Genomic DNA, 18250 nt, shown 5'->3' with positions numbered 1-18250 from the left:
TGGTAGAAGCTCCAGAGTGAAGCAGCTGGTGTTGACGCATCCTGCACACATTGTGTAACACACTTGCGCGGTTACAACATCACCGCAATCACACACTCGTGTTCCTCGAGCTGCATATCAGCAATTTTGCCGTTTTTATTTCAGCTCATTTAGATAGACACACTGGAGATAGGTTCAACGAGAAGCAGCATGTGACAGCCACAGTACAAACATGCCCCCTTGTGGCTGTGAGCAGAATTAGATTTCACTTACCAGCCTGCACAAACTGTTCCAACGAAAGAATGCTTGTCTATGATTATTGTATAAATGCAACGCGGTAACGGACCAAAGTGTTTTGTTACAAAATGTAGGGAAAAAAATAGGGATGGTCCGATCAGGGTTTTATGCTGCCGATTCTAATACCGATCATCCATGAGCGAGATCGGCTGATACCAATCACATGGATTAACTGTAGATTTTTTGATTTATTTATCTGGTATTGGTCAGGGGCGCCGTTTGACAATTATTTTTTTTGCCTTTATTTGTGTGAAACGATTTTTGTACCATTTGACACAAACCTGAATTTAATTTGATGCATGTTTTGGAATGCTGTCATACGAACACATGGGACATCAGTTGTTCAATCATTTATTTTTCAGTTCAAGATGCCGAAGTGTACAGAATAAAATAATACAAATAAATATCTTAGAAATCTGCCCCGCTTAATTTAAAACAGAACAAATTCAGCGCTATCATTATTCAAGATGTCAGCTATTTGTGTTTTATTTATGACTGGCAACATTTAAATTGCACTACTTTATTTATCAAGCACATCTCCACCCAAACAGTGTGGCCATTGTCTTTATGCTCTTTTGTGGTGACTTGTCATTGTATAAAAGTTATAATGTCTGAATTGAACACTTGTAATACATCACTGCTGAGAGTTGAAGCAAATATTCTTTGACCCTTCGGTGAACTACTCAAAATCAGCTGATATACCGTACTTGCGGTATCACCATCATAAGGCTGGACGCACTATGTTTTTATGTTCGTTAAGCAACCACACACAAATAGTGATTTGAGGACAAGATATAATTAGTATAATGGCAACAAGAGAGAAAAGTTGTTCAGTGACGCTTGAAAAAGTTAGTATGAACGTGATGTCCACTTGCAGCTTTCCCGTGGGACAAAAACGAGCTCCGAACTAACTGCATTGCTTGTTTGTTTTGAAAACACAATGTCACTGTGGTAAAAAGTCACATTGGGAGTCCGAAGACCAGAAGTTAGCCGGATAACTTTAGTTAGCGAGCTAGCTAGCTAGCTGCCGCCACTTACAGCTAGGCAAAGCGTGTACACAAAGATGCAAGATAAGTCGAACTGTGTCAAGCTGTCAGACTGAATCCATGAGGTTTTACAGACTAGTTTTGGTTCTCGCAGCAATACGAGTCAAAGTGCGTCTGCTGTCGGACCTGTATGGATGTTGGCAACCCTACGTGCCACGTCAGTTTTTGAACGGCATCTACCGAACACATGGACGATCGATCGGAGCATCCCTAGAAAAAAAGTCATTTGTTTCTGTCATATAAAAATGACAACGACAGTGAATCATGAAAACAGGCTGCACAGTGGCCTAGTGGTTAGCATGTTGGCCACACAGGCGGTTCGAATCTCTGTGTGGAGTTTGTGGGTTTTCTCCGGGTACTCCAGTTTCCTCCCACATTCCAAAAACATGCATGTTAGGTTAATTGGAGACTCTCAATTGTCCATAGGTATGAATGTGAGTGTGAATGCTTGTTTGTCTATATGTGCCCTGCGATCGGTTGGTGACCAGTCCAGGGTGTACCCCGCCTCCTGCCCAAAGTAAGCTGCCATAGGGACCCGAGTGAGGATAAGCAGCATAGAAAATGGATGGATAAATCATTAAAACAATTACATTTTCTATACAATCGATTCATTTATTTTAACCGATTCATTTGAAGAAAGAATTAAATAGTCATTCATTGTCTATGCTGCTGGTCCTCACTAGGGTCGCGGGCGTATGCTGGAGCCTATCCCATCTGACTATGGGCATAAATAACTTAAGGTATCCATCAAAAGTTTAGGGATACTTGTCCATGTTACTGAATGACAAAGTGTCTCCAAACTTTTGACGAGTACTGTGATTTGGTAGTGGTACTATTACTGTTTATAGTCAATTATATTATTATTAATATACATGAAATAATATTAATAAGACACTTTAATGACAGCATGAGGGTTTTGGGGTGCAAGGGGACGCAAGAGTCTGTCAGCATGGCACGTCTCCACTATGCTTTCTTACCATGGGGTTTAGGTCTGGGCTCTGGCTGGGCCATTCCAAAGTGTCCCATGTGTCCCACATGTGTCTCTGCTGGTGCATTCATCTTCATAAAAGCTGATGACGATGAATGAAAAGAACTACTTAGGTCTGAGCTTCTAACGCTTGCACACTTTGGCCGCTTTACGTAAAAAAATGTGCACGGGATTAAGGCCAGAGGAGGACGGCGACCCCTGGCCTCGCACACAGAGGGATTAGTGTGACACAAACTGAAGGCCTGATGGCTGGAAAACACATGAGAAGATGGTGTGGCTCACAGGACACTCCATTTGGTACACGCAATCTAATGAGACCGTACACTTAAAGTCGGTGTTATCATGTGTTGTAGCCCATGGGATTGTCCAAATGTACCTAATGTTGTGACCGGTGAGCACACGATGGAAAGTAGCTGTTAATATCACTATTTAAAATAGTCGTTATCTCTTCCCGTGACGACGTCACTGTAAACATGAAATCACGTGACCCAACCCGGAAGTGCGGACAAGGCTAGCGCTAGAACTCACAACTCTAGTCGCTGGACCTTCCAAGGCTGCAAACTTCGAATTTGGAAACGGCTAAGATGTCCAAATGGCTTCCAGTGGTCCATTCCAACTAAGTCCTCTATCTGAGCTGGACTTTCCTGGTTGTCCATACTCGGTGTCTGTCCTCAAAGTAGGATACTGTCAATCCCAACGGAACGGGACATTCAAGGCAGACGGAACCATCACACTAATAACGGGACACAAAGATAACAACATCCTGGTGGACACGGGGGGACCATGGAACAGAGACTTCCTCGTCAAGGCTCTTAAAGAACGGGGTTTGGAGCCAGGAGACGTCCGCCTGGTTGTGGGGACTCATGGACACTCAGACCACGTGGGCAACTTGAGTCTTTTCCCGTCATCGCTGATGATAGTCGGACATGACATGAGCCAAGGGGACATATATACACCCAACAGGTTGGCGCAGGGGGGCGCGCACATCGTGGACGAGCACGTAAGCGCCATGTTGTTCTACTGTGACTTGCGTAAAAATGAACCGTCATGCTACTTGACTCACTTAAATTCTGATTTATTCTTTCATAATATTACAATATGAATATCGCAAAATGACAAGTTTGTTTGGATTTTACGACTTTAACGTAAATTACTACCTACCAGTTAAAAGTTGTAATATTAAAAATACACATTTTCAGCTTCTCATTAACGTAATTTTTTTTTTTTTTGCAATTTTGTGACGTTAATCTCATATTTTTATCTCCTAATTTTACGACTATATTCGCGTAAATCCTGCATCGTTTGTTGTAATCGTACAACTTTAGTTAGCGTTTTTTTAGGTAATGCCCTAATGTTGCTTGTGTTGTTTCAGGTATGCGTAGTTCCCACTCCCGGCCACACGGGGCAGGACGTGAGCGTGCAGGTGAAAGGGATGTCAGTGGGCACGCTGCTCGTAGCGGGGGACCTATTTGACAGCTACTGTGACGAGGACAGTTGGCGGGAGCTGAGTGTCAACACAAAAATGCAGGAAGCGAGCCGCCAGAGGGCGCTACTAACAGCCGACGTCATCATACCAGGACACGGCGTCCCCTTTAAAATCCTCAGGAATTAATACTATTTTTACATTATTTATTTACATAGGAAGTTATTTGAGGAAATACGGTATTCAAACATTGTAAAAATGCATATTCCGACTTGATGTGACTCAAGATTTTTTTTTTCTGCAATATTAAGCCTTTTGTCCTTGAGTTACAAGTTTTAAAATCGCCTATGACGTCATGTGAATTACTATTTTGTGTCTGTAGTAGGCCTTTTGTCTCCCTAAATTACCAATTTCAAAGTCACTCAATATTATGACTTTTTCCACATGTACTTGTACAAAAAAAAATACCTTCAAATAAATTTCATATCCCCTCTCTTATTTTAGTGTGTTTAGCTAGTAGCTCTTTGGTCTTTATTTTAGAAACTTCACACACACAATTTTTTCCATGGTGTTTTTATTATTTCAGTGATAATTATTTTCCCTGCCACAAGGGAGGCCCATGTCCACAGTGTACAAGCGTGGATTGTCCTCAATCGGTGGCTAAAACAATAAATACCTCAACTGTCACAAAAAAAGACATACTGTACACTGAACATAATATTCATAAGCTTCTACTGTATAGTGGAGGCTCAATCACACCTGGAAGACATGCAGAAAGTTAAGAGCACCCCCACCCCACCCCCAAGCAAACATGGAGATAAAAATAGAAGTTTTGGATGAAGATGGCGCTCTAATACCAACAACAAGCAGGGGTACACTGGGTTCCTTTGGCGTTGCGATCAAAGTGCTAAATTACACGTCTGCAGGACACCTCCTGCATGTTTCATCTAGTTGCATATATGGTCATACCCTGAAGTGGTCTTTCTGGACACACGCGCGCACACACACTCCTCCATAAGACTGAAGAGTAACAACTCTCCTGGTTAGGCACAGGAAGCCTCGTTAGAGTGCAGGAATGACAAAGGTTTTGTCATTTTGTTGTCTTGTGATTCAGAGGCTTTGGTTTCGTGGACTGGACTGACCAATGACTTCTGAGGAACATGTGCTGGAATGGACAACAGAAAGTTTGTCTTTTAAAATGGACAAGGTAACATTTATTGATAAAAGGGAAGACATGGTCGCCTTGAAAAGGTCGTCAACAAACTGTCCAAGTTATTGTCCAACAGTCTCTCATCCGGGGGAGTGGGGGGGGACTACCCAAAGCAAGATGAGGTCAGCAGAGTGGGGCTTGAGGGTCACTCCTCATCTGAGCTGCTGTTGTCCAGAGAGTAAACCATGAAGGCCAAGTCAGGCCGGGCCGGTACCGTAGGGTCGCCCGGTTTCACCATCTCAAAGCCCATGTAGTGGAACGTCTTGATGATGGACTCTGGTGGAGGTAAACAAATAGTAAGAGCCGAGCATGTGACTCCAACAAGCTAGTGGGAGGGGCCAGTGGGGCCTAGCAACAAGCGGCAAGCGACAGAATCCCTCCATCCACATCATCTGGGATCAACGCAGCCATTTCTGTTGGACGACTCTTTTGAGTCTTGCTTGGTGCACTAGCTAGCTGCTAGTGTGTTACTGTTAAATGTAACAGTAGCTAAACTTGTACAACTGCCAAAGTTGCACATCTGCAACGTACGCTTCATTACACGCTTCCTACACCATTAAAATGTTTTAACAACTTGTTTTTTTACCAGCTAATGTTAAAAAATGAAGGTGCACTACATCCCTTTTCTTCACCATTGAAATGCTTTAACAATATTAACTGTGGTTAACTTCTTTTTACACTTGCATGACCGCTACAGTGGAGGTCATACTGTACGTCGCCGGCCTCGAGTCATGTACATTTCAAAGAAAGCATGGACTGGCACACTTACGCCGATCCTCTCGGCCTTTGCGGAACCACAGGAAGACAAAGTTGACCTTCAGCTGCTCCTCTGCAAATTCCAGCAGGGCAGTGAGCCTAAAAGGAAGACCGAGTGCGTCAGTGGACAGGGACGTGCTCATAACACTTCTGTTACAAACCTACTAGACGTACATAAAACATAGTAGCACACAGTGCTGCGGCAGCGAATGAGGCAGCTGATGTCCGAACGGCTAGCAGAAGGTGACAGAGGGCGCGGCCGTGCAAACATGGACGCCACACCTGAACACGTGCTTGGATGAGCTACATTTGAAAACAGTCCAATCTTTCTCTGAGGGCCACATGGGGGGGGGGGGGGGGGGGGGGGGGGGGGGGGGGGGGCGCACTTTCCAAGATATGCTAAGCTGTTAAATATATTTCAACAATTGTTATCGTTACTGTGTTTCCATTTCAATGTGGTCATCCTCCTCCTCCATATTGCTTCATGTTTCAGGTTACAATATTCCCTGGGGGACAATTACTGTAAACCTGAACAGCAGAGCGCAAATGGCCGCAGTAGGGACGAAAGTTCTTCATTCATTCATTGATTAGAGCTTAGATGTTGAATGGTAATCTTCTTACTTATTACTTTCACTTTCGGGAACACACAATATCAAACACCTTTGGGATGAATTAAGAGACATTATTGTGTATTATTTGTGTTATTTATTATTATTATTAATAATGTTTTGTTTTTGTTCATTTGATTAGTTTTATTTATTCTTAAAAAATATTCTTAAATTAAAAATGATTGCCATTATTTTTGATTTATTTTGTAATACTTGTAACATGAGCAATAACTTTTATTATTATTTGCATTATTTTTGTTACTTTTTATTACTTGTATTTATCATGTATGTTATTAGAAATTTATTTTGACTTATTGCTACACCTTAAAAGCTTTCTTAAAAAAACATCATGCCCGTCTTAAAAAGTAAATTATCATCGCCCTTTCCCTCCGTTTTCTCCTTTCTTCCAGCCTGGCTGTTGCTTCATCATGGAGTAACACTGGATTTGAGAGTAGAACATTTACCCCTCTTTGCTTCCCTCCACCAGCGGCCCAGCAGGAATCTCCAGGAAGAGGCTATCCTCAGACAGAGCACTATCCCAGAAGGCTGAGCGGCGCTCGCTCAGCTGGTAGTGGAAGTGGAGGAGTGCGGGGTTCCCGTTCACCTCCGTGGTCTGTGTCACGGTGAACTTCTCATCCTGATGGACACAGATTTAGTCAGGTGAGTCGCCCTCAGCGCTTTAAGTCTACCGACTGGACAGCGACAGCGAGACAGACCTCGCTGTGACTTTTTCTTTGTCAATAGCAGCATGAATCCATAAAATGGCCGCTTGCACAGCCTTAACAACATGCACACAGTGACTTCCTGCTCAGTAGAAAGTAAGCTTTGAGTCTTTTCTATGATGTTGAATCTTTGGTTACAAACAAAACGACTCCATTCCTGTTAATTTGACGAATCATTTCAAAAGTTGTCATGTGGCTCAACAGATTGCCGTGTTTGTCCTCCTTTGACCTGACAGCATTTTCTTCAAGTGACTTTCCTCTTTCATATCCGATGAAGCCGCTAAGCTTCACGAGGAGAACAATGACTTGCTTATCTGTCTGATCCCGCTATCGCTAATCCCCGGGGGCAGTCACATGTCCACGGTATCACTCCACACGCGTGTACACACAATCTTCTGCTGTATTTTAACATCATTATTCAGTAAACCTGAGCAGCAAACACGACTCAAGGTGAACTCAAGCATTCATGCACTCCCTCATCTGAATGCTGGTTGTACGTGTACTCTGACACCACATTATTAGCGAAAATGCTCACATGTGACTCGGAATTGTTTCTTCCATCATAATTCTGTAAATCAGTTCCACCATTCCATTCGTTGCCCGTACAACAGCAAAGCAAGCTAAAGAAAGACCGATGATAATACAAAAACTGACGAATCACCTTGTGTAGCAGCACGCCGAGAGAGTGATCCCTGACCGTCCCTCGCCCACCCGGGATCTTCAGCTGTGGGTGAGGGGCATCAGGAGCACCACAGAGGCCCTGGAGGCTGAGGGATGGAGCTGGGCAGCCGCGACCCCACCAGCCATGAACTGCAGAGACAAGGACAGACCAGGAGGAGATGCTGTTGAGTCTCAACTAAATAAATAGCTTTGTTACAAGGCAGGCACTTTGGTTTCCTTTGCTGGCGAAGATAAGTGAGGGGTAGTGATGCAATAAATCAGTAAATGGTCCATACATCCTGCACATTAAAAGATGCCAAAAGCAATCCAAAACAAAACAGTTTGACCGTGGAACAGATTTGTTTCTACCTCCGTTGTTGGCTGACATGGGAAAACATGCACGTGATCATCTTTGGTCTTTCAGCACGCCAATCCAGACTAACTTGTGGGTCAACTCATCGCTTACGTTCAAGTTCTCCAAGTAGGGTTAAAAATAACCCTTCTGTTCATGCTCTACACAAAGCAAGACCAATCCCAATTTGTGCTGAACCTGAAACTAAAAAGGTCTCGTCAGACGAGTTAGACTTGGTTTCACATAAATTCTTGTCGATTTCTGCAGGGGGGGGGGGGGAACACCACATCTGTGCTTCGTGGCTATCTTGAGGAAGCTCCTGACAGGTCACACATGAAGCATCCCAAATGAGCACATGATGGGCTGACACCTCTGCAAATAGCCCGCCAGGCTTTTGGGAACACACGTCTTGAGTTGCAGTAGCGTTAGCGACACAGGACGGCGGCGACGTGTGGCGCAGTCTTACAAGCTGTCAACGAGTCCAAGCCACTGAAATATGAGCAACCAAACAGCTGGTTGACAGACTTGTTTGCTCTGGAATATTAGCATATCTGGATCATCAGTGCCGCATGAACATTTGTTTGTCCCTGTTGACATGACAGGTCACTCCTGACGATGTGAGCTGCTTAGATACCAGCCAGGAGTGCCAGCGGTGGAACACAAAAAGGAGTGTCAACGTGTTTCCTCTGCCATGCACAAGAGTGAGGCAACCACACCATGTGTTATTTTCACTACTTTCAGGAGCAGGCGTGTCCAAAGTGCGGCTCGGGGGCCAAATTGAATCTGTTGTGGCCCACAGCCAAACATACTGTAACTACACAGGATTAGGGCCACACAAAAAAAAGTTGAAATGAGGATGTCACACTACAGTGGAACCCGCTTATGTTGACGCCCCTCGGACTGGCTGACTGACGTAAGCAGTCGACATAACCAAAATCGAAACCTCCCATTGCTTGCACATTTCCTTTTAGTGACTTTGTTCAGAGACATACGATACATTTGAACCTAAGACAGTTTGACATGGTTTTTCTCTATTTGTGCATATTTTTATTTGGATTCTTGTGTTTTCATATAACATTTTATGCTCTTATCCAACAAAGCTGCTGCGGTAATTTCCTCAACTACAAGACAACGCTTTGGCACATACGCTAATCTTTCTTCTGGTGGCTAACTAGTGAAAGAAAAAACTTAAAATAAGTTTATTTTGTTAGTAACTATGGTAAAAATCCAGGTCTACACTGCCATGCTTTTATTTCAAAGCTTATTTTGCACTGAACAGGAAGTCAGTGTGTGCACATTGTAACTAATGATGAAGTTAGATACTACAACATGTCAATTATTAACAAAAAACATTTTTCATAGAAATGACCCCCTTTTATGGCGCCTAAAACGGTCTAGCACAGATGTTGACATTGGCTTAAACAGGCACTTTTTAATAATAAGTGGACGGAGAATCGATGAGATGGTCAGCTTTGACAGGGTTGTCGACATAAGCGGGTTCCACTGTAATATCAACACGTTTTGCTTGATCACCTCTAATACAAAGCTGAGATGTCTTTTTTTATATATTTCTATATATTTGACAGCTTAGCATACTGACTTCCATTAGATTTATTTTCTTAAACTAAAAAGTTAATATCAGAGCCCCTCACTGGAAAAAGTTTGGGCATCCCTGTTTTAGAACCGGGTGGTCATCTGTAAGCACGTAGCTGGAATAAAATACTTTGGGTTTTTTTAAGGGCAGTGCCAATGATCTAATCCACACTAATTTGTCACCTAACTGAGCTGCGGTCAAAATGAAAAGCAAACAAAATTGGAAGTTTTGGCGCAACTGAAAGAGCTCACCAGTGCTGGGAGCAGGACTAACTGACATCAGTGTTTGTGTTAAAACAAAGTAGTTCCTTTTTAATTGATAAGACGATCATTGGAATACAGTCATTGGAAGCTTAATCCTCAATAAGATTACCTGAAAGTGACTTGGTTCAAAAACAGTGTCACCATATTACGAGACACTTGAGCGACAATCTGGGATTAGCTCCACAAGTTTCCATCATGAGTCCCTGAGTGGATTGTGTTCAACTTCAGAGCTGTACCTGGAGTGCAAGGATGGTTGTGAGAAAGGTGAGGGTAGCCGGCCCAGAATTACAAGGGAGGAGCTGGTTAATGGCATTAATCAACCACAGGATTGAGATCCTGCAGGGCTGCCAAGAAGACACGTACAGACCAGTCTGAAGTTTGACAATCAACACCTAAATGACAGACAAGGCCTGGGAGAACGTGATGTGGTCACAAATTGAGCTCTTTGGCATCAACTCAACAGGACGTGTTTGGAGGGAGAGAAATGGTCGGTCTGAGTCCAACACCAGGTGGAAACATTTGGGACCGTTTCTCTGCTGAGACGTGTGCAACTACCTACAGGAAACGTCAGAAAGTCGATACTAATAGTTTACACTCTGATGTTGTTTCTCTCGCAGCGTACACAACTATAAACAAAACTGCCCTCTGCCAAGTCTAAATGGAAACGAAAGACGTGCAGTGTGATAAACGTTGAAAGAAGCCAACGAATCAGATACGGGCGTCGAGGAGAGACGGGCAGGACACAGATGGAGGAAGCGATAAAGACGCCTGCCAACAGAGCAAGAGCTGCTTCTCATTTTTCCACAGGCAGACACAAGAGCCTGAACCGGACAGACGTGCCCGCTTGTTTTGAAAGCCAACACTACCGTCCTCTGACATTTACACCCGCCCCTTGCCAGTGTGCCCCCCACGCCGCCCCACCCCCAACAGAAAAGGTGACCAGGTCATCCTAAAAACAGAAAATAGGTTAGCACACATGCAAAGCTTAGTTTTTAGGAAGATTGTGTGAGGTTGGCATTCAAATGGTCCATTTCAGCCAGGAGGACAAAGGTCAAGTGTGAATATGACAGGGAACGCCGTCCTTCCTGGCGTCAGACAAGAAGTGAATCGAATGGATTGTTTAAAACATCGAGTTTGGAAGACAGCCAAGAGACACACATGGATCTAAACAGGAAGGACCGCTTCTGATCCTCTAAGAAGACTAGAAACAATTCTAACCAGCTGGGGAATGTTGAACAAAAATCAAATCTATGACTTTGGTTGAAACAACTTCTTAAAATGCATGTAAATACCTTCATTAGATCACGCCTGGCTGTTTAAGGATCAGATCAACACACACAGACTGTGCAACTGGAAACCAGAACCCTCTTGTATGTACAGCCGTACCTCGCCACTTTGCCATTCCAGTTTTGTGGCTAAACAGAAGATGCATTCAAAGAGGCTGTGAATGATTTGTAGTACTCTACACTGGTCACTAGGTATCAGTAATCTTACTGCAATGTTGGGTCAGACACAAACGACAAGGCTTTTATTGCAGGTTTGAATTATCTCACAACAGGCACAATATTCCCTAATAGGAATCCCTACTAAAAACACGGGCTGCTGTTGCTGCAGTAACCCACGCCAAGCTAGAACTCAACTCTGAACGCCCAACGTCACTTCCTGTCCGCCCGCCACTCAGCTCCCCGAGGGAACACATTTATAGAAACAAATTCACTTATCACATTTGGGTCTGGAAGCAATTAACCAGGATAAACGAGGGATTATGGTATACACTTTCATCAATAGATCATCGGATTGGGCTTTCTAAGCATGTTGGATGGTGGCAAGGATCACGAAGCCTCTGTTAACACACGTAAGAGCAGTAGAAATCTATACACTAAGTCCCCAACTTACGAACATCCGACATGCGAACTTTCGGAGATACGAACACAAGCCGACTGGTCTATTTTTTTAATGTATTTTGCCTTTTGGAACTCCATATTTGTACTGCTACATGCTTGACTGGTACAGGGCACTGTGACACTGCTAATGGACCAACAGGCAGAGGGAGAAGAGGAAGAGGCTAAGTTGTAGTTGTATGATACAACCCGGACAGAGCGTGAGATTAAAGTTATGAAGAGTTAATAGGCCTGCTTAATTCTACACCACCCACAGAACACTACCTCTTTTAGAAGAGTCTAACCACGAAGACGATTTGTCCTTTTTCCCCCCCCCCATATCTCCTCCTCCACTACCAACGACGTATGCTTGACCACTCCTCTTCAAAAGGTAAATAACATTTATCATTACGTATTATATCATTTTTATTATTGTTTTCATTAATTACCCTTGTTTAATATTACTACTGCATCCAAACTCATATTTACACACATACACATATACTGTATATGTATACACGTACATGTAGTACCTATATCATTGGTAATATTACATTTTTTCCGACTTAAGAACAAATCAACTTGTGAACGGTCATCTGGAACCAATTGTGTTCGTAAGTTGGGGACTTGGTGTATTGTCCATCTGACCACACCTCTTCTACTAGTGACAGCTAGTAGCATTCTTTTCCTCCATCCACATAGCTGAAATGACCACATCTCCCCCTAGTGTTTTGGAGGCACATAGTGTTTGGCCAATGATGGAATTAGAGATACCGCATGTAAACTAGGACTTCACATAGAAGTGTGAAAATTGGAGACATCAAACTATTTAGAGAACCCAGCAATTTTCATGCATTTAAACAATGAGAACACGGCAAAAACAAACCTTATCAATGATTGACGAGTGAATGTTATATTGGTGTAGCAGGTGAACTCCAACGCCAACCCCTGGAAGATTGGCAGAGTTGATGTCAAGACAGAAACACGAAAATGTCACGTGCTGTGAAACCCAAGAGACAAATGTGTGAAAACGAGTGGTCTTGAGGCCTGAGGCCAAACCACGGCTGCAACAAAAGCGCCCAAAGCAAACATCAAACATTGACTTTGTACCATTGGGCCAAGCCTATGCCAAGATTGACATATCAGACTGTCTATTGCAGTATTTCCTGGAGAATCACGCAGAATATTTAGTCTACAGACACGTGGTTATGCAATGCAGCTATGCGAGCACAGAGGGAAGTGCACAAACTGGAGCTTCATGAGCCAACAGTGCAAGTAAACAAGCCTCAAAAGTAGAACAAGATAGCAGATATGCTTGTGAAAACACATCCTCAGGCGCATGCTAGCCACGCCAAAATTAACTTGGGTGTTTATTTCAGGCTCGTCTTTAGCAGAAAATGGCAGCAAAAGATGACGCCTGGACAGCGTTTCCCCTACATTCATTCATTTGTGGCAGCCCGCCACTAATTAATTTTGACCGCCACAGATCAGTAAGAATTGTCCATGTTTATGCATGTTTAAAGGGGACCTATTATACTAATTTTCGGGCCATTGTATTGAGTTCTGGACTCCTGTAGAGCAGCTACACACGATAACCCGCACAGAAAGCTTTCTAGATCTTCCAGACTCTGCACCTCTTCCTGCAGTGTTTCCTGCCTCCTGCCCAAACGGTTTGTGTAATTGACTCTACTCCCGGCCATCCTCCGCCGAGCCCACTCCACTGTGATTGGTCACACAAGCGCTCCCAGGGTTTTCCGGACAGCTGCCGAACCCCTTTTGTCCAATTACTTGCACAAAATAAACACAGTTAGGACACCGATAAATTGTTACTTACATCTTCTGACTCGTCAACATGACTAAGTAACGTTGGAAAGGCGTCGGACTTCAGCAACAGTTTGGCGGATAGTCAAGCTTCGTATTGGCTCGTGTTCACAAAACAGTCCCGTGTGAAATGCCGTTGACAGATGAACATATTTTTCTTTTGCTGGCCGGGAATCAGCAACTCCAACCACTTCTGCCTGATGCTTGCCTCTTTAGGCGCACCCCAACAAACATTTCCTGGGAGCCATTGCTCGACGTGCTAACACAGTGAACAGAGCGAAGCAGAGTGGGGGCGCTGGGCATGCCAATATAAGTAAGTCCGGGTTGCATTGACGTGAATGGAACTCCGTGTTAAAAAGACAAACAAAAAAAACTGTAATACACAGCATGCAGAGCCGTCCAAAACTGCTTTCAGGTCTCGCTTTCAAATCCGCAAATCTCATTATCTGACGCACTGGCATCGTTTAACATGAGAATACAACATTTATGGGTCAGAAAAGAGGAAAAGCGTAATAGGTCTCTTTTAAGCAATCAATCATGCTATCCTCTCGGCCACTTTCTACGATCTGTCAGTGTAGAAGTCATTGCCGAATGTGAGTTTAATAGATATTTGAAACATTAATGGCTTCTCCTATGTGTGTGCCATGTTTTATTAACGTTCTGATTATTATGATAGACGGAATGACAGCTGTGTTTCTTTACTAATAGCATCTGACCGCTAAACGCACTAGTGACACTTGCATGCAAGCATATTTGTGTCCATTGTTTATATTAATATTAGGTTTATATAAAAATAAGATGGAGACTTTAGGTCAAGAGTGGGCAAAATACTACAGAAACAATATAAATTTGATCTACCATAGATATTGTCATTCTATCGTTGACGACGTAAGCGAGCCATGGCCTGCAGAATTGAGCGTGAAAAGCTGCAACAAGTCGTCAACGTAATGTATGTGCTAGTTACTAATCCTCGCCTCCATGGCAGCAAATAAACTACATTGCTTGCAAATATTATTAGCACCAAACGTAGGACAAGGACTAACTAAGCTAAGACAGACCGCTAACCTTGAATGTAAAGCAGCTAACACAAAAGAATAAGTGCTTAGTACACATTAAGGGAAGTCTGGCTGGAACCACGTTACAGCAGAGAGTAACCAGCTATGAACAGCAAATTAACAAGTATAATAATACGATTCAAGAGAGAGAACAACACAACAGCTACACAGTGCAACTACACCGTGAGCAAACATCTGAAAAGCGGAAAAAACACAGTATGTGACTGCATTAATCAGCAGCCAAAAGGAAGACCCTTTGTAAACTGTAACCTGTTTTGAAATACTTCTCTTATCATTTAAATGCCAAAGAATATAGTGTGATATATGCTTCATGTGACCCTTCCCTACTTTGAATTGATTTAACTCAAGTAATGCAATGTGTCTACGCTTCAAAGTCCACAATTAAAGTCAATGAGACCACCTGCTGACTTTGTGTTGTCTGACCGGCACCCCAGAGTGGTCTTCATAAACATTATGATGGGACTCGTCTGCACATGCATCACGGCCACTTACGCGAACGGAATACTTTTAGTGTGAACGCACTTGTGCACTCAAAATACAAAGTGTAAAGTACGCAAGTATGCAGCTTGAGACAGGAGCCATCAGCTCATTTTTCAGCCTGCCGCTCCTGTGTGACTGCGCAGACATGAGCTCAGGCGGGAAAAGAGGTTTTACGTTGGAGGGTCTGTCTTGGCATGCGCTCTTAAATTTTTTTTTTTTTTTTAAAGCATGTGTAGTACAAGGCTGTGATATTCAACTATTCTACATTTGCCCACATTAAAACATAGACAAGAACAAACAGCACATCAGATCCACCTTTTTTTTTTTATCTTACTTTTTGTGGTGGCTGCAGTAGTAGTAGTCAGTATTTCCCCTACCATTATATTTCACAACTAATCGCATTACAGTTGGCTATGTAGTAGTAGTGTCAAAGTTATTGAAAAAAAAAAAACATACAGTATGCCCTAAAGTAGCATTAAACAGATTTTGAACAGACATCATGCATTCCATTGAGCAAAACCTCAGCATACGTCATGAGACATCAAAGGATTAACTGTCCGTCTTCTGTGGAAACTCGCCAATCAACAACAAATGGACAGTGCGAGCGTGTTGGCATGCTGACGTTAAGCTAAAGGCAGCACTTAAAGTCGACAGACTGTGTGATATGTTCAAGCCTGTTTGCGCCTCGTAGATAATCGCTCGCCTGAAGCCAAAGTGAGGCCTCCAAAAGAGTTGATGAACACTGGCACGCAGTTAGACGTTTGGCTTATGCGACGGAAAGTCTTGCCGCCGCTCAGAGCCGGAACCTTCCAGAAACCACAGCAAGGGAGTGCTTTGGTTACAGTCAAGGAGGTTAGATAATAAAGTCTCGGGTATTGTTCACATGCATATGCAGAAGTGGTTATGTAAGCAGGCCAGATGTAGGCCGGTTGATGCCTTTTTGCTGAAATGGCCACTGTAACACGCTCACAGCCAATACAACCATTGAATGTCATGACATTGCTGCTAAAACAAGCCTCTCACGTCCCTGGCAGTCTACATGTTTACCATGCTACATTATATTACATGACTTACATGACATTAAATTTTAATTATAGCTTAATATACTGTATGAATGGATATATATGCTGTATATATACATATGTAGATTATTATTTACGCACATATTGACCACAATTAGTTTGAAAATAGTTTAAAATATAAAAAATGTTTCACTGCGCTTTACTTTGACAAGCATGCACCAGAATTGCCTGTCTGCCTTGCTGGCACTTGTGCATGTGACCAGATACGCAACACGTCTTTGTGTTGACTTTCACTTTGTTTGTTATTATCGGGAGAATGAACAGAAGCCCGTAAAATGTGTACTCAATTGACGACAGCTTGTCACATGCTAAGTCTATCTATGCCAGCGTGTGTGATCGCTCACGTATCAATAGCATTCCACTTTCTGGTATTTTCGTTTACATGCCTGGCTGGTGGCATCTCGATAGCTCGTTTTATTTGAGACACGTGCGATCTACGATCATCATCATCTTTTTAAAGTGTCACTTAACAATCTTGCTCTCTTATTATTACAATACTTATGGCTTGTCTTCGACACACAAGTTGTGTGTTGGAGTTGTGCAACAGAAACACGTAGTGTGTACAGCTTTAGACAGTGGCGCTATCACAGGGGTCTCCAACAGGTGTTCTATTCAAACATGGCACCTGTATTTAATGACAAATGAGCACACTGAGTGGAGATTTTGTCAAGAATCCTACAGTAACAAGGGACTTTTGTAAATGTGCTTGTGCTTTGTAAATAAAGTGCAGTTTAAATGTTGGCAGTGCTCTCTTCAACTTTGCCATTAAAATAAATCTAATTCTTATAGGAAGCCCATAGTTTATCATTTCATTTTCCATTTCTTTTCTTGTTTACCATCTATATTAATTTGGTAAATTTTAACTTCCTTATTTGACTTTCACTTTCAGTTTTAAAGCAGCTTGTTGTGGCACTATGTTATCCTGGAAATGTACTTGAAATTGATGCCATATTTGTTGTATGTGTTTAGTTTTGTCTACATTAACAATATTCAAATTAACTCTCAACTGACCTTCCAGTTCCTTCAGAAACACAAACTCGGCGTAACACTTTCTGTACTCGCTACGTCCGGCCATCAAAATAAAAGCACAGCAGTAAAACATGTACAGTTACGCCACACATTCAGTCCACACTTTTCACTCCGAAAACATGCTGCAAAGCCAAAGAAGCTTTGCAGCATGTTTTTTTTTTTTTTAAAGCCTCTACTGATTCAAAAAAGAAAAAATGTCACTCAGTTTCACCTCTTGTTCTTCTGTTTACACATACCCCGACAGCCAGTCCACCTTGAAAGAGACGCTTTTTTTTTTTTTTTACCATAGCTTGGTGAATAGATGTTGCATTGCCCCTTTGTTTCACCACAATACGGCGTTAGCAAGCAGTAAATAGCACTCTTAACTCAGCCGCAGCATTAGCTATATGCTAAACTGCAAAACAGCGGCATGTACTACGCAACGCGCTGTTAAACTGATTGGCTGCATAAGTAAATACATCGAAACAGGATCTTATTGTTGGCTGGACAGTGTTCGTCATTGTGTTATATCTTGTTACTGCTTGTTGTCACCTGTCACTCACTGAGTAGCACTGCAAAAATGGTACAGAATAAACTGTTATGAGTTTATTTCATTTAGGTTGGAAAGCATTTTGTGCACTGTATGGATTTGCTGTGCGCTGAGAACACGAGGCCAGTGCACAATTGCGCAGCTTCGAGGGAACATTGCTCATTAGAAATGAGTTATACGCGTGTGAAGGAAGAATGCGTGGTGGTGCCACACTGAGAAAGGCCATTGCCGCCCCTGTGCTCCCTTGCCAACTGTCACTGTCGTGTCACCCAAGGCAGACTCCCCTGAAGGCCGTGCACCAAAGAAAAGTAAAGGCACCACCATGGAAGTGAAACCCAACATCGCAAAAATGCTCACAAAGTGCACACCCTGAACGGGTCGTCAGCCAATCACAGGGCACAAGCAGACAAGCATTCACACTCACATTCATACCTATAGACAATTCTCCAGTTAAC

At 42.9% G+C, this 18250-nt stretch overlaps 2 protein-coding genes across 2 annotated transcripts; one reads left to right on the top strand and one right to left on the bottom strand.

Moving 5' to 3' along the window:
- Positions 1-2773: 2773 nt before the first annotated feature.
- On the top strand, positions 2774-4244 carry mblac1 (metallo-beta-lactamase domain containing 1). The gene is made up of 2 exons (XM_054776791.1): positions 2774-3310; positions 3683-4244. Exons 1-2 carry the CDS (start codon positions 2903-2905, stop codon positions 3920-3922), a joined length of 648 nt encoding a protein of 215 aa, XP_054632766.1. The 5' UTR covers positions 2774-2902; the 3' UTR covers positions 3923-4244.
- Positions 3563-8099, bottom strand: oaz2a (ornithine decarboxylase antizyme 2a). The gene is given in 6 exon segments (XM_054775853.1): positions 3563-5219; positions 5713-5798; positions 6772-6944; positions 7691-7771; positions 7773-7839; positions 8059-8099. Coding segments are annotated over 6 exon segments (579 nt in total). The 3' UTR covers positions 3563-5088.
- Positions 8100-18250: the final 10151 nt, after the last annotated feature.

The sequence above is a fragment of the Dunckerocampus dactyliophorus genome, chromosome 5 (assembly GCF_027744805.1).
Source record: "Dunckerocampus dactyliophorus isolate RoL2022-P2 chromosome 5, RoL_Ddac_1.1, whole genome shotgun sequence".
NCBI classification, from domain to species: Eukaryota; Metazoa; Chordata; class Actinopteri; order Syngnathiformes; family Syngnathidae; genus Dunckerocampus; species Dunckerocampus dactyliophorus.
The sequence above is the reverse complement of the archived record's forward strand: the minus strand, read 5'-3'. Positions and strand labels throughout refer to the sequence as shown.